Below are 17947 nucleotides of genomic sequence, written 5' to 3' on the forward strand. Positions count from 1 at the left end.
CAATGCTCTCTTGGCCATTTAAAGTTTTCAGCAATTTTTTTCGAAATGGAGAAAATATTTATCTACTACTTTTCCTTTTAAAAGGGGTACTAAACTAATATTCTTAGTAACATCAAAACTTGAATTTGTGTGTAAAGTGGGGATGTGCTTTTCACTTGACAACTCTAACTCTTTTAATCTAATTGATATGCCTTTTTTTTCCTTTTCACTTTCTCTCTGCAAGTCTGTTTCTTTCTTTTCTTTTTGCATTTGCATTTGTTTATCCTCTTTCTCCAATTGAATTTGCATTTGTTTCCCTTTCCTCTTTCTGTCACTGTATTTTCCTCTCTCTTTGCTCCTAATCTCATTGCATCCGTCTTTCTTGAAGTTCTAGCTTCATTCTTGTATTTTAATTTCAATTCCGTAACTTGTAAGTTAGATGGATGCTTACTAATCAAACTCGAAGCACTTTTATCCAAAACATTCTTTTGCACCAAATATTGGACCAAAATAATTTGTATTTCTTGCTTTGTTAAAGCAGCCTTTACCTCAGAACAATCTTATTTTATGATGAGCTGAAGCAATTCATCCTTTTTCAAGGAGTTTAACTGTTCCTGGGTTGGATTTGAAATAAAGATCTTCACTTTAGATGACAATGTAAAAGCTTGTTGGTTTCACTAAAGATTTCTAAAACTAAAACATAAAATAATATCTGGGACTTAAAAAATTCTGAACCTAGGGGATTTCAAATTTCCAAAACAAGTTTTCTGAAATATTTTAGAAAAATTTGTATCCCAAGGACAGGCACCCAATTTTCTGTTATGAGTTTATGATCTTGATAATAAGTAACAGAAAATAGTGAAAAGCAACAAGCATTTGATAATTCATCAGCTAATTTATTTCCCTAGAATACAAAGTGAAAATAAAAAAAGAACTTAAAATATTGAAAATTAAATCCCAAAATAATCCAGGAATTATGGCCACAAGTCCAAGTAATTTAAAGTCCTGAATGAAATTCAGTCCAAATTAAATCAAAAACTGAAGATGAAGAGCTGTTGGTGGTAGCTTGTAGAGTGTTTATGTGCCAACAGTCATTTGTTGAATCACATTAGTATAATAACAGGTTTGAATTCAGTATAAATTCCAGTGAATGTCTCTGTCCAAGAATTGAATAAGAGCACTTTTGTATTTCCAGAGAAAATAATCACTTGAATTCAATAATTTAAAGAAAATAGATTCCAGCCCGAAATATTACTGGACACAACATATAATACAACATGATTGTGCTAGAACTTAAAGAATGACTGAAAAATCCTCTCAGTTAACAAGATTATATAGTCCTCTACTTGACCTCAGGTCACAATTAGCATTTTCTTAAAGAAAATATTTCCTAATGGAAAATAACCTTCTGGAATGATCCTGATGTTTACAAAATAAAAATGTTAGTTTTTATTAGAAACTAGAACCAGGACTATGTCAAATATGTTCAAGAAATTCCAAAACCTAGACCTGGACCAAAATATACATTTACTTCTATTAATAATAATTCTGATTTTAAACCCATACACATATGTATTCATTTGACCAAACAGATGTGGCACATGAAGTGTTCATTGGCCAGATTGATGTAACAGATGAAGTATTCATGTGACTAGACAAATGTGGCACATGAAGTGTTCATTGACCTGATAGCTGTGACACATGATGTATTCATGTGACCAGATAGATGTGACACCTGAAGTATTCATGTGACCAGACAGATGTTAAAGCATGTGAATAAGAATTGTACTTGAACAGCACATGTATACAGTTTGAATGTCAGTGTAATAAAATCACCCATGTAAAACTAGCAAAGCTGACATAATCGTGTAAGAAAACTGCTTACTGCTTTATTAGTTACTTTAATGGATTTATGTGTTGTATGAGAATATGCAATGGTGTGAAGACAACACTCCCAGAGTGAATGAATACCAAACTGTGTTTAGTTGTATATAAATGGTACAGATCTGTGAACCACATGGGCCAAATTTGCCATCACTGCACAACTGTGAATTGCATGTGCCAAATCTGCCAAAATTGTTCAGAACTGTAAACCACATAGCTGCATATCTGCCATCACTGTACAAATGTGAACCACATAGCTGCATATCTGCCATCACTGTACAAATGTGAACCACATAGCTGCATATCTGCCATCACTGTACAAATGTGAACCACATAGCTGCATATCTGCCATCACTGTACAAATGTGAACCACATAGCTGCATTGCTGCCATCACTGTGTACAAATGTGAACCAAATAATTGCATAGCTGCCATCACTGTGTACAAATGTGAACCACATAGGCCAAATCTGCCATTACTGTACAAAACTTTAAACCACCTAGCTCCAGATTTGACATTACTGTGCACAACTATGTACCACATTGCTATTTATCTGCAATTACTGTGCATAACTTTGAACCACTTAGGTCTAGAACTGCCATCAGTGTGCACAACTGCTAACCACTTAGGTCTAGAACTGCTATCAATGTGCACAACTGCTAACCACTTAGGTCTAGAACTGCTATCAATGTTCACAACTGTGAACCACTTAGGTCCAGAATTGCCATCAATGTGCACAACTGTTAACCACTTAGGTCTAGATCTGCCATTAATATTCACAACTGTGAATCACTTAGGTCCAGATCTGCTGTCAGTGTTCACAACTGTGAACCACTTAGGTCTAGATCTGCCATCAGTGTTCACAACTTTGAACCACTTAGGTCTAAATCTGCCATCAGTGTTCACAACTTTGAACCACTTAGGTCTAGATCTGCCATCAGTGTTCACAAGCTAACCACTTAGGTCTAGATCTGCCATCAGTGTGCACAATTGCAAACCACTTAGGTCCAGAACTTCCATCAGTATGCACAACTGCTAACCACTTAGGTCCAGAACTACCATCAGTGTGCACAACTGCTAACCACTTAGGTCAAAAACTGCCATCATTGTGTACAACTGCTAACCACTTAGGTCTAGATCTTCTATTACATGTTGTGCCTATGAAGGGTATTCATCTTTCATTGGGTGATTTCAACTGATTAATTAAAGTAGTACATTTGGCAATTGATGCTGGTAGCTTACTAAAGGTATTGGCACACTTCTTTAAATCACATACTGTTTGGACCACACATTTTGACTTTAAACTTAGAGGTTGGCAGAATATAGGTAAACTTGGATTATCTTTATAATTGCTTAATTGGGACTAGATTATGTGGCCTCAGTAGAGAAATCTGTTACAGAGAAGTGACTTAGTACTGTTATACCATACTAGAATTTATGAGGTATAAAAGAAAATTGTTCAGGAAGCTTTTAGGCTGATTCTGAAATTGTTTTGCAGGTATTTATGGGAGTTAGTGGTATAGTCAGAAATGCTGATACCCAGAAGGCAATTGATGGTGCTATAATCCAGGTAGATGGAATCAGACATAATGTGACAACAACTCAGTATGGCAGATTTTGGAGACTACTTACTGAGGGATCCTACAGAATTACAGCTGTAGCAGATGGGTAAACAATTGTTTATTGGAGAATATATCCATGTTCTGTTTATTTGATATGGACAATTGGTCACAAGGCTCAGACTAGGTCAGAATTTTAGGGAGATGTCATATTCCCCTCCAAGGAGAAAATGGTTGTCGAATAATTTCCTATATATGCATTTGTATGTATGTAGGTAGGTAGGTAGGTGGCTGTAAATTCATACAAAATAAGTCTGCAGTGTTTTATGCTAGACTGTTTAAATTGATGCTGGTTCTCTGGATATTTATAGTACTGTTTAAATGGATACTAGTTTTCTAGATGTTTATATTACTGTTTAAATAGATACTTTCTAGATGCTTACAATACAGTTAACTGCCAGTTAAATTGATGCTGGTTTTCAGGATATTTACAGCACATTATACTGCTGGTTTTCTGGATGCTTACAGTAAACTGCTAGTTAAATGAATGTCAGATAATCTGGATGTTTTGATTATAATATAGACCGTATGATCCTTCAATACAAAATGTATTTGTACATTGATTGCCTTTCCAGGCCTTTATTATTTGGAGAAAAAAATATTTCTTCTAATGGGGTTTGATAATCAATTATTAATTTCTTAAAATTTCAGCTACGATCCACAGACTTTGGAAGATATCAAGGTGCCCAAGGATCAAGGAGTAGAGATTGAATTTAAACTCAAGAAAAGAAGCCCCATTGTGTATGTTATTATCTTCAGTTTTGCCTTAGGGTAGCATCAGCAGCTAGCAAGATATTTCCCATTGTGTGTCAGTATCATCATTATCATTTTAAGGTAGCACCTGTGTTGCTGTAGCACTGCACTAAATGGAACTAGTCACAAGAGAGAGGGTTTTCCTTTTCCCTGTTTAATTAAACCCTAATGCTCCTAGTTCTGCATGCTGATGCTCACTGCACTATGTTTGACCCTAATTTATAAACAATCCTAGCAGACTTAGGACTTATTCTCTGAAGAACTTTTCTTGAGCAAAACTTATGGTCTGATTCTGTTAACTGCAGACCCTTTATCTGAACCTAGTCTACACTCTTCAAACACACTCCTTTACAAAAATTATACTGTAAAACCTGTTATAAGAGACCACCCCTTCTGACAACAAAAACTGTCTCTCAAGACAGGTGGTATCTCATAACAGGTTTATACAAAACGACCAGTTTCCAAAGTCCAATTTCAGAACAATGTAAAGGAAAAAAAACACAATCACTGTATGTATATTGTATTCTTTATTAATAGTTCTTGCTAAAATATTGTATGCATTCACCTGAAAACAAAATTATATAGGAATAAAGATAGACATCTATCATTAAACATGAAATCATATTTACATTTGAAGATCACATGTACATGTATTAGCATATGAAATCGTTTCTGATTTACTCCTTTTCCATTATAACACCTAAATTTGTTTTGTGAACATTTAAACCACTGTTTTGCCAGTAGTCTGCTATTTTTAATTTCTTTCACTTCAGTAATTGATTTCTCCAGCATTAAAATTTGTCTTGTTTTAATTGGCAGTTCTTCCATTGTTATTAAGGTACTAGGTGTCAACATTATTAATGCTCAGTTGTAATATCACCTGTAAAGACGGTTTTGACTAGGCTTTGGGGAAATGTGAAAAATCTATACATGTACATTGCATGTCTAACAATTAATGAAATAAAAAGAAACAGTTATCGCATCCAGAAACAGAATAATATACTCAGAAACAAAGGTCAACGGTGTAATTCAAAGAAGATGTACAGGGATTAACTCTATAAACATTGTGTGCAACCCAGTCGCACCACCTTGAATAGACAACAGCTTGGTGACGTATGTAATCACTAACATCAGGGAAAAAGAAGAAGAAAAACAACTTTTCAAGCCATTAACACTATCAGTTGAATCATTTGAATGATTCTCACTTGCTGGTTTAATAGACAAAGTCCACTACCTTAATTTCAGCACTACGATGGCAAATTCATAACATGTATAATAGCCTTGTTTATTATGGACTAATAAAAACAGGTAACCATATATTTTTGTGTTCTTTTCATGCGTGTTTTGGACAGAAAAATCTTTATTAATCAGTGATCATGGTTAAAAATGATTACATAATGGTCAGTGTTGTCTGTCTCTGTTCTCGCGATATGGAGGGTCATTTATAGAGTTGGATACTCTGTCTTACTCGTACATATAAACGGCAGTTACGATAAGGCCAGGAACCAAGCTAAGTGCTGGAATGCTATACAGGTACTTTAGTCTGGTTTACAATAGCAAATATGAAACACTATAAGCATACCTACAAAATTTCAGATAGTGAAATTTTTTCTCTTTTTTTTTTTCTTTTTCTTAACAATGTACAAGCGGTCATTGGATTAAACAAAGTGTCGGTGGAGCTTATCCCCATTTTTACACTGCGGTCTTTCATAGCAGTGTCGAAATGCATATTTTACCAAGACATCATGGTTCCTAGTTGCATTCAGCAGGTGGTCGCTCAGGACAGTGTTTATGTAATAAAAACGATCAATGCATTACAGTTATGGTTGGAAATGACAGGTGGTCACTCATAGCAGATGTCGCTGTTAACAGTATTTACTGTTACAGTAATATTAAGTGGGATGTTACTTGTAAAATTTATCCTTATGAGCTAATTAATTCCAAATTAAACTGTAACTACATAACTCTATTTTAAGCACTTTATACCTGCTTAGTGATCTTCTAATTTCTCTACCATTGGTCATTAAACTAACCTTATATTGGAACAAGGCAATTTTTTTCAAGCATTTAACCCCCGCCCCTGCAGAGAATTAAATTGTCTCTCTTCAACAAAGACTTGACTTCGATGAATATTTACAGATATGAAGGCAGTATTCATTGTCAGCACTGTTATAAAATGTTGACAAGGATTACCATCAATAGATGATGTCAATTTCAGCATGTGAAAAGGTGTGTTTGTATTGTTCAAAGCCATCTGATGTGGCATGTTGCACTTAACAGTCCTAATTATGGTCCTGCCATTAATAATGGAAGTTTGATAATTGTCTCATAATTAATCAGAACTCAGCATATTGCAGAAGTGAATAATAATGTGGAAAAATAAAATCTGAGATGTTCAGAGATTTTAATTTCCAAGAAATTTAGGGAATTCTGCATGTATTTATTGTTTCCTCTTAATCCTATTATTTGCTCATTTTTGTAAAGGAAAATATGAAAACTAAATCTTTTAATATCATAGAAAAAATAGTATATCATATGGAAATAACATGTCAATAACTTAATCGTAATTTTGATTTAAGTGTTATAATTATATTTGACACATATATTAAAGTATGCAATTTACTGTTTGTGACTGTTGGAGTATTTGACTTTGGAGCATGATGTCATGAGTTTGTGCCCACTGGTGGGAAAATGTATTTTCTTTTTCCTCCATGATGCTGGGGCCCCAAGTGGTCAAGTGGTCTAAAGCACTCTCCATTACGGATCACTGCCATCTCACCTCTGTCTGCGTAGTTTTGAGTCTCAGATTCGGCCAATGTGGGTATGTGAGAAAGCTTGCCAGTAGCTTCTCGAGGGTTGGTGGTTCTTTCCAGGGTTTTCCTGGGTTCTTCCTCCACCATTAATACTGGCCACCATGTATAGCCTATCATGTGCTGAAAAATGGTGTTAAACCCTACAACAACAACAAAATCCGCCATGATGCCATAATTTCTAGTACAATATTACTTTTTTTATCATTTACAAATGTTTCTAAATTTCAGTTTAAGTACCCATGAAGCAGTTGCTTTGTACAAAACCAGGAAAAAAGCATACCCAAGAAAGATATGTTCCTGCAAATTCTTGTTTTTATATCCAACTTTTTGTATCTGATATTCCTGCTTTATCATCCAAATATGTTTTATTTGCATACTAAATTTTTCACCATGAGTCCAGATATCTTATAGTTGGTGAAAAGTTGACAAAGTTTGTCATCATTTCTATTCTGTTTAGAGCTGTTCTTTTGTTGTAAGCTCTCTTTTTATTCCTAATTGGAGGTGGTGTGTGGTGGTGGTAGTAGGGTTGGTGTTGAACAATGCAAAAGAGCTTTGTATCTTCAGAACAAATGTTGTAATTGCTTATTAAAATAATAAAGTAGATAGCATAGCAGTTTAACACAAAAGACACCAAATTCTACCTCACCCCATCTCCACCAGGTCTTAAAGTTATAACAGTTGTGATGTAGTCATTTCCTTCTTTTTTCTTAGGCCACCATCAACATTAGATGACCTAATAACTTATGTGAACAAGTTTCATGATGCAGACCACAGAGAGAGCATTACCTTCATTGAACCTCAGGAATTTGTTCATCATGATGACCAAGCTTTAGAAGACTTTTTGCAAGAGTACAGTCAGAGGTTCCCAGACATTACACGCCTTTACAGTATTGGAGAGTCTGTAAAAGGGAGGAAACTCTGGGTGATAGAAATATCAGACAATCCTGGAATGCATGAACCCGGTATGCAATATTTACACAATAGTAGGAAAAATCACTTTTTTTATATTATTAATTTGCTTTTAGGTAAACAATTGATGCTGCTTGCATTTTCTGTTACCCTGTAAAATGAACATTGTGAAGAAAGGTATGTAACAAATGTTTTGAATTATCACTTGAAAAGAAACGGGTACAAGCTGATGAAGTGCTCAGAGTCAGAAACAAAACAGTATCGAAGCTTCACCTAATGTTCATATCAGAATTCCATATTATCTTGTTTACATTTGACACATATAGATACAAGTAACTTAGAAGTATTCTTTGACATTATCTGATAAATTATTTTACACATGCCATTATAATGCCAATTCCGAGCTGTCTTTCTTGGTCTGTTCCATTCCATTTTCCAATTTAAAGCAGTGAGTGGAGATTATGGCTATAGGATACCACAGAGATATGTGTGCATTTAAACAATATAAAGTGCTTTATAAAATTTTTTATGCTGAAAAAAGATACGTAAAAGCTAATATTTTAAACCAGAGTAAAGAAATAATCTTGATTTCAAAAAGCATTGTTGATCTCTAGGAATGAGCCACAGTAATTAAAGGGGGGGATCTTTATCATATGTGGCTAATTTTTTGTTGGGTTCTTTAAATTCATTGTTCAGGGCAAAATTAGCGTTACTACAGTATCTTTTAATTTTTTATGTCATTGACTCATTGAATTTCATGAGATAATAAATTATGTATTATGATGATATAGATGGGTATTCTCTGAGTACACTAGTCAGTATTCAGAAATTTATTGATTTGAAACTCCATATTTCCTCCTTGAGAGGGAAAGAGATCTGTTATCTGGGTGTTCATTGGTTGCAAAGATGTTTTGAAATTAGTTAAATAATGATGTATGCCATGAGTTGCTAGCAGTGAATGTCGTATTTCTTTACTCTGCAAGTTTCATTGCCAGGGATTGCTTGCAGTGAATGACATATCATTACTTGGCAAGTTTATATGCCCTGATTTACTTGCAGTCAATGACAATATCAGTACTTGACAAGTTTATATGCCATGAGTTGCTTGCAGTGAATGACATATCATTACTTGGCAAGTTTATATGCTCAGATTTGCTTGCAGTGAATGACACTTCATTACACATTAAATGTACATGCCCCGAGTTGCTTGCAGTGAATGCTGTATTTAATTACACATTAAGTTTGCATGCCCTGACATGCTTGTGGTGTATAACATTTCATTACTCATCAAGTTTATGCCAAAAGGTGCTTGTTGCAAATGAAATATTTCATTGTTTCTCAAGTTTAATAAATTTCATTTTTGATAAAGAAGACAAATTAGATGTTTTACATCAGCAACCAAAAAAGTTTGCATTTCTTAATAGATTTGCTGTGGGATGATGCAGCATGTTTTTGTCACAATGTGCATAATATTCAGTGCTGTGTCACTTTGTAATATATTAATAGATATAACATTAACACACTTACAGATGTGAAACATTGTGGTATAAATTTATTTTGCAAATGTTCCAGGAGAGCCAGAGTTTAAATACATAGGCAACATGCATGGAAATGAAGTTGTGGGTCGAGAAATGTTGCTGCTGTTGATCCAGTTACTGTGTGAAAATTATCAAAGCAACCAGTTTATTGGACTATTGGTCAACTACACACGGATCCACATCATGCCCACCATGAACCCCGATGGCTACAGCATGTCTCATGAGGGTAAGCTTTACAGATCAGTGCATAAGAATTATATCTCTCATGTCAGTGACATGACATAGGTATAATTAAATTGTCACTATGAACTAGAGGAGGTCTATTTTACTATGTATGTTGTCGGTATTTATGATGGCATTTGTGTCTGCACATGAAAAAACATGCAGATGTAAAACCTTACTGCATCTCAACCAGTCTTTCTTCCTTGATATTTGGTGGCTGTTGGTGGGAGGGGGCATAGCAGCTACCCCTTGGGGAGGGGTCTGTCTGATTTATATACATGTATGTTTTTGGTACATTTTCTTGGTTAAGATTTTAAATTTAGTTCAACTTTGTCAGATTACATACTGTAAACAATTGCCTTCATAAAGACTCCTTTTAAAGACTGTTTCATTGCTGATTTTATGATGACTTGATATTAATTGTTAATAATACAACTCATGAGAGTTCTTTGTTAAGTGTGTTTGCCAATTAAAATGCACTTGTCTATAACAATTAACTACCAGGAGGATTTCATTCAAAGCATGATTGATGTTATGATAATGTAGCACCCACCAATGGTGTTTATGATCTATCAATTACATGGTAATTTCTGGAAACAGATACATACAGTTGACAAACATTTAAATGGACTGTTACACCTCTATGTCTTAAAACATGTAACAGAAAGAAGTGCAATTTACAGATTAAGCTAAATTCAACAAACAATTTATTTCCCTTAAATACAAAAGTAAAAATTTAAAAGACAGTACTGTGAATTAAATTCCAAATAATGCTAAAGTCTTATCACAAGACCAGAAGTATTGAATGCTCAGAATGCATTCCATTAGTTTTGAATGTACAGCTGTACAGTTAGTCTTGAGTGTCCTAATGTACCAATAGTCCTTAATGTCTTAGTATACCAATGATGCAGTCCAGAATGCCTTTAAATGAATCCACAAAAATTACAAAATAATGAGTAAATCTACAGTTAGTGAGCACTTGGTAATTGGGGTGTTGTTGTTGCAGTAGAGTTTAATGACATTTTTCAGCACAGGATTGGCTATACATAGCAGCCAGTATAACTGGTGGAGGAAGAACCCTGGAAAACCATGGGAAGAACCACCGACCCACGAGAAACTACTGGCAAGCTTTTTCAAATACCCACATTAGCCAAGTCTGAGATTCAAATACATGCAGACAGCGGTGAGAAGGCAGATGGACACATTCCCCCTTGACCTATGACAAAATAGAATGTTCTGGAAAACTAAGAAAACCTATGGAAAATTCAACAAAATGATATTTACTTTCTACAATCATGATCAATGTCAGGAAGCATAAACTCCATCCACAAACTTATTTGACGGACAAACATTAAAGCACACCGTACATAACAGGTCAAAAATAAGTTTTCTCAGATCATTCTGAAATGTTGGATTGTCTAATATTTTGATGCATGTAGCCAATTCCAAGGTGGCTAGATGACACTTAATAAGTTGTTGTTGTTGAGGGTTTGATGCCATTTTTCAGCACAATATAGGCTATTCATGGCAGCCAGTATAAATGGTGGAGGAAGAACCCGGAAAGAACCACCAATCCACAAGAAGCTACTGGCAAGCTTTCTCACATACCCACATTGGCTGAGCCTGAGACTCGAACCCACACAGACAAAGGTGAGATGGCAATGATCCGCAACAGTGAGCACTTTAGACCACTCAGAAACTTGGGGCCCCCACTTATTAAGTAAATGAATAAATGTGTGTTCACAATCCTTCAGAAGTTCAGTTGCAGGTATAAATAATCATTACCAATAGTCTACAAATTTAGCTATTTCTTATACAAATTTATATGTTTCATAACCCTTTTCTACCTATTTATTGGTCTATATGTACATGATTGTATATACTATTGTAACTATGTCTGACTCATTCTAATCTACATGTCTACCTAATTGTATTATTTGCATATATATTTTTTGATAACTTTAATCATCAGCGTATGGTTTTAAGGTGCCAACAACGATAAATAGAAAACAAAAATTTAAATAAATATAATAAACTTGTAAATTTGCATACCCTTTTTGGTACATTGGTCTTATTGGCATGCCCCTTCTCAATGTGCCATAGTGTTTTTTAGTGCAAATATTAGTGATTTATTTTCTGCTGTGTAACCCCTGAAACCCTTTCACATACCATCAGTGGTATGATTACCACACTTTGGGAAACAGTTTGGATATTATGTTTGGGGCAAGCTCATATTGTTTGGATATTATGTTTGGGGCAAGCTCATATTGTTCAAGGACAAGTTAAATTTTCCAGTCAACTTGCCCTGGGCCTTGAACTCAAATTTTAGTAAACATCTTGTGACGAAAGTCAGGTATGCAAAATAGTACTACACCCTCATCACAAAAGTAGGTTACTGTGACCCATATTCACACTTCACTGTCCTAGGTTAAACTGTGTTTTAAATTTATTTCTCAAGTTTTGTTGATGCTAGGATGCTAGAATTGTAACACTAGATGATTGTATGTATCTCTGTTAGTACCACACCCTTACAACAAGGGAAGGTCACTTTTACCTACATTTCAAATTGTATTTGCTTGGGTTAAATTTTTGCAATTAGTTCATGACCACATAAGCCTTTTGTAGCTTGTCATGAATTATGAAATTTTGTGAGGATCATAATGAGTACTACACCCTTAGTACAAATGCAGGTCACTTTGACCTATGCTTCATGCTTCACAGACTTTTGGTTTTGTGTAATAACTTAAAGTACTAGCATTATTCACCCAGGTGACTGTACGCATCTTGATTACTACTACACCCTTAAAAATGTTGGTTACCTACATTTTATGTTTTATTGACTTAGGTTAAAATTTTAGCTCATCTATTCATTAGGCCAGGTGAGCTTATGATATGACCCTGCATCAGTTGTTTATTGTCTGTCTCTCAGTTAACAATCAATGATTGCTTGTTACCAATCTGGAGTCCATATGTCTAATCCTATTTCAACTAAGCTTGCCATATGGACTTGTATCATCAAAATTTTTGGATTGAAGATGAAACAAATGTAAAATTTTCTTATTCAAATATTCCTGGAATGTGTTTGGGTAGAATTCAAATATTCATCAATTTTAATGAAACTATGAAATATATATTTCCTGTATTTTGGTCTGCTTTTGGTATTTTATGACACATCTCACCAAAATTCAAAACGAAAATACTATGAACTCTTTCATTTAAATCTAAATTACACTTTAGACATATTGAGTAAATTTCATTTTGGATTTAAACTAATAATCAAATGAATGGGTGTGTTCTTTTCCCTGCTTACCTTCAAAATTGCTGTCACTTATTTCAGTTAAATGTTAGGACTAGCTAAAATAATTCTACGAAGTAATCAGTTCACATTGAAAATTACACAGATTGACTTTCAAGGTAACATGACTTACGTGACAAGTGAAGACATTGTACTCAGTCAACCACAGCAATTTATCAATTTTAATTAGTAAAAATTCAGTTTAGACTAAAATACTGATTGAAAGTATTAAATCTGATTTTTTTGTCCTAAACTATTAGGTTATTCTGTTGAAACCTTGTTGACCTGTTCTCCCCATGTTCTTGATCAACATGCTGTACTTAAATATTATCTTTTTGTGAGCACCTGAATGACAATGAATACAAATGGCAATGTATGAGCACCTGAATGATAATGAATAGAAATGGCAGTGTATGAGCACCTGAATGATAATGAATAGAAATGGCAGTGTGTGCGTACCTGAATGGTAGTGAATAGAATGGCAATTTGGTCAGTACCCAAACGACAGTGAATATAATGGCAATGTGTTAGTACCTGAATGGCAGTGAATAGAATGGCAATGTGTCAGTACCTGAATGACAGTGAATAGAAATGGCAGTCTGAGAACCTGAATGACAGTGAACAGAAATGGCCATTTGTGAGCAACTGAATGACAGTGAATAGAAATGGCCATGTGTGAGCACCTGAATGACAGTGAATAGATATGGCCATGTGTGAGTACCTGAATAACAGTGAAGGTGGCACTCTACAGTTTCGTATTTTCCATAGGGTTAGGATTTTAAAGAAAAAGAATTTCCCCGGCTTTCCTCACTGGTTATACTGGCTGTTTAAAAAAGACCTAGTATATCTTAGATATAATTAAAAGAACCTTTAATTCCCTTTATTTTGGTGTATGATTGATGGGAGTACTATGGGTTATAGAGCATACAGCTTGGCCTTACATCAAATGTGCACCTTTCAAAAAAGTGCTAGCTCTACTTGGTCATTTTCTTTTCCTGAATTTCAGAGGTAAATTGTATAAAAAGAGCTGATAACGTTTTTTACATTTTATATATTTGGTAATTCATTCATTGCACTTTCAGAAGTTGGTATTATCTAGTCTGACAAAATTCATTTTTCCTATTTTAATAGCTGCTATGTATAGTGTACTTTAGACTAATTCAGGCTGATTTTTTAACACAAGGGAGCAGTTATTTTAGTTAGCAGTGTGCTTAAATCATGTAGAATTTCCAAAAGTACAATATCCAAAGAAATATCATCCACATTACATTACTGTAGCATATAGGTATGCCAACATTCTCTCCATTGTGCATGTTTTAAATGCAAACTACTTCATCTTACATACGTCACTCTCTCAAAAGTACATATTAACTGGTGAACGCCCCCTGAATGACAGTGACTAGAAATGGCAGTGTGTGAGTACCTGAATGGTAGTGAATAGAATGGCAATTTGGTTAGTACCCAAACGACAGTGAATAGAATGGCAATGTGTTAGTACCTGAATGGCAGTGAATAGAATGGCAATGTGTCAGTACCTGAATGACAGTGAATAGAAATGGCAATGTCTGAGAACCTGAATGACAGTGAACAGAAATGGCCATTTGTGATCTACTGAATGACAGTGAATAGAAATGGCAGTGTGTCATTGCCTGAATGACAGTGAATAGACATGGCCATGTGTGAGCACCTCAGTGACAGTGAATAGAAATTGCCATGTGTGAGCAACATAATTTTCTGAATGTTCAGTAATTTAAAATAATCGTGTGAATCCATGTTTGAATATCATGTGATTTAACAGGTTTGATGGGGTCCACTCGTAATTTAGCTCAGAGTTGCATAGTTAACATTTTGCCATGTTTGTTTCTTTTACTTAATGCTGCCAAAAAGCAAACTGATGAACAATGGTCAGCATGATTGAATCTGGTTGTAAGTATCATGACTCACAAGGTAAACAAAACATGAATCTTTGTATATCCAAATTTTCTTTATGAATATTCACAAAAATTATTTTGATTAGAATATTTGGTCATTCATTTCAGATCTCTCTCAGATGAGTTCATAATGAACAAAATTCATGCATATTAATGAGGTCACATTGGATTTGATTGGTTGACCTTGTTAAAACATAGGTCATCTTTCTGACACAATTTCGATCTCACTTTGAAGATAGACTTGTATTATCAAATTCTTAGTTGAGTTCAGTAAATGGTTAAGATCAAGGCATGTTAAATGGGATAGCTTGCATCTTGTTGGCAGAAATGGTTACTACTCTAGGGGTCATATCTTTGATCCAGTTTTGATTAAATTAGATACATGCATATTAATGAGGTGGTCTTGCATCTGATTGGCTGAGCTACTGACTGAAGGCAAAATACCTGGTGCGATTTGGATCAGACCTGGAATTTATGCTTATATTATCTACATCTTGATGACTTTGATAATTTAATATTTATATATATCATTATACGGAATAGTATTGCAGTCATCTTGCATCTGATTGACTGGCTGTATTTCTACTCTGGAAGCTATATTTCAGATGTGATTTCAGTTAAACTTGGAAAAAGCTTTTATTATCAAAGTCTCTGGTATGTTTAGTAGTGATCAGAAGCCAGACATAGTAATGATTGGTTGAGCTTGCTTCCATGCTGGATGTCATATTTGTAAAACAATTTATATATGCTTAAATGAGTAAGATTTGGCTTGTGTTTGACCCATGCATATTAGTGACGAAATCTTATATTTGATTGCTACCTCTGAAGCCATATTTTTTTATTTTACCACATTTGTGATGTTACCTCTTTGGAACTCATATTTCTGATTTTACCTCTGTGGAAGCCACAGTTGTGATGTTAACCTCTGTGGAACTCATATTTGTGATGTTACCTCTGTGGAAGCCACATTTGTGATGTTACCTCTGTGGAACTCATATTTCTGATGTTACCTCTGTGGAAGCCACATTTCTGATGCTACTTCTGTGGAAGCCACATTTCTGATGCTACTTCTGTGGAAACCTCATTGTTGCAACTCTGTGGTCTTAAATTAAGTAACAAAAAAGAGCGAAAACAAAAAAAAATGGAAAATTAGCAAATAATTTTCTTCTCTGGAATGCAAAGTGAAAATTGAGAAATGAACTTTCAGTATTATGAATTTAATCTGAAATGGTCCTGAAAGTTATATCACAAGTCCAGATATATGGAGTATTCCAAGTGAATTCCATTGGTGTTCCAAAATGAATTCCAATCTTGAAGGTGCTGATGTACCAATAGCTTGGAATAGTTTTGATGTGCTTATAGCCATGATCTATCACAATGACATAATCAAAAGTGTCTGTAAATCAATTCACAATAATTCCAAAATAGTGATTTAGTCCAAAATTAACATTACCTCATCAACCCCTGGTGCCTCGTTTACATGTCAGGATGTTTTGTCATCAACGATGACATTTATGTTAATGCCCTTTGTCAAAGTCACATATCTTTTACATCATTTGCTTTATTCATCTTAACTTTGGGATACTAATAGTATATGTCTACAGTTTGTTTACATGGATATGCTCAGTGCTCTTTCTTGCTTGCTGCCTCAGAAGTTTGATACCATAACGTCATTATAGGGAAGATACTACACTGAGTAGACCCTTTGTTGAAGAGAAAACTTTAACTATGTAATATTTAACAGTCCCATTGATGGAATGTAGCAGTATTCACAGAGCAAATTTTTTTCTTTATGTCATTGTGATGTTATTACAGAGGAGACTCTACATTCAGTGGAACCCTTGTAGAAGAAAAAGCATGAACTGTGCAATACTTAACAGCTCTTTAGAGTGACTGTTCTATCGCCAGCACTGTAGAGTGACAGTCCTAGTAACAGCCCTGTAGATTGACTGGCCTAGTAACATCCCTGTAGATTGACTGGCCTAGCACCAGCCCTGTAGAGTGACAGTCCTAGTAACAGCCCCGTAGATTGACTGGCCTAGTAACATCCCTGTAGAGTGACTGGCCTAGCACCAGCCCTGTAGAGTGACAGTCCAAGTAACAGCCCTGTAGAGTGATTGTCCTAGTAACAGCCCTGTAGAGCTGCTGCCCTAGCAACATCACTCTAGAGGTACTGTGGTCTAGTAACAGTCATGTCGAGGGACTGTCCTAGTAACAGCCATGTGGAGTGACTGTCTAGTAACAGTAATGTAGATTGGCTGTCCTAGTAACAGCCCTGTTGAGGAACTGTCCTAGTAACAGCCCTGTTGAGGGACTGTCCTAGTAACAACCATGTAGATGGGCTGCCCTAGTAACAGCCATGTAGATGGACTGCCCTAGTAACAGCCATGTAGATGGACTGCCCTAGTAACATACATGTTGATTAACTGTCCTAGTAACAGCCATGTAGAGGAACTGTCCTGGTTTCAGTCATGTAGAGTGACTGTCATAATAACAATCCTCTAATGGGACTGCCCTTGTAACAACAGAACAACATGCTTTTTTTTACCAACAGTTGTGCCAGATGGCATGAAAGTTAGAAGTATGTTAACTAATACTGAGTATTTGGAAAGCTTTTTTGTGCGATACTGATTAGAATATAAATGGGGTGCAAAAATGGGATTACCATATTTTAATTGAAAGCATGACATTTATAAACATTTGCATTGTGTATACCTCACACTTACTTATGAGCAATTTCTGCTCAGTGTTTATGGGAGTGTGAACACAGAATAAACATATCAACATTTGTATAACAGCTGGTTCTCTGCAGCAACTTGAGGATATACTTGTATAGTCTCACTATTGTACAGATTTAATGATTTGCTGCTACAGTTCTACACTCATACAGATTTGAGGATGTAATTGTAAATTTCCACTATTTTACAGATTTGGGAGGATATACTGGCACAGTCACACTATTGTACAGATGTGAAGGTGCTCTTGTACAGTCCCATTAATGTGTA

At 35.1% G+C, this 17947-nt stretch overlaps 1 protein-coding gene across 3 annotated transcripts in view; it reads left to right on the plus strand.

Annotated features, from left to right (window-relative positions):
- LOC149775553 (carboxypeptidase D-like) overlaps positions 1 to 17947 on the plus strand; it is a 128921-nt gene that overhangs the window by 16308 nt on the left and 94666 nt on the right. For all 3 annotated transcript variants that reach the window (XM_089943232.1, XM_089943233.1, XM_089943234.1), the window contains exons 3-6: positions 3361 to 3530; positions 4133 to 4222; positions 7759 to 8009; positions 9529 to 9720. In XM_089943232.1, coding sequence (XP_089799358.1) covers positions 3361 to 3530; positions 4133 to 4222; positions 7759 to 8009; positions 9529 to 9720 — 703 coding nt within the window. The remainder of the gene's footprint in view (positions 1 to 3360; positions 3531 to 4132; positions 4223 to 7758; positions 8010 to 9528; positions 9721 to 17947) is intronic.

Source organism: Sinohyriopsis cumingii, chromosome 19, assembly GCF_028554795.1.
Source record: "Sinohyriopsis cumingii isolate HCF-2022 chromosome 19, ASM2855479v2, whole genome shotgun sequence".
NCBI classification, from domain to species: domain Eukaryota; kingdom Metazoa; phylum Mollusca; class Bivalvia; order Unionida; family Unionidae; genus Sinohyriopsis; species Sinohyriopsis cumingii.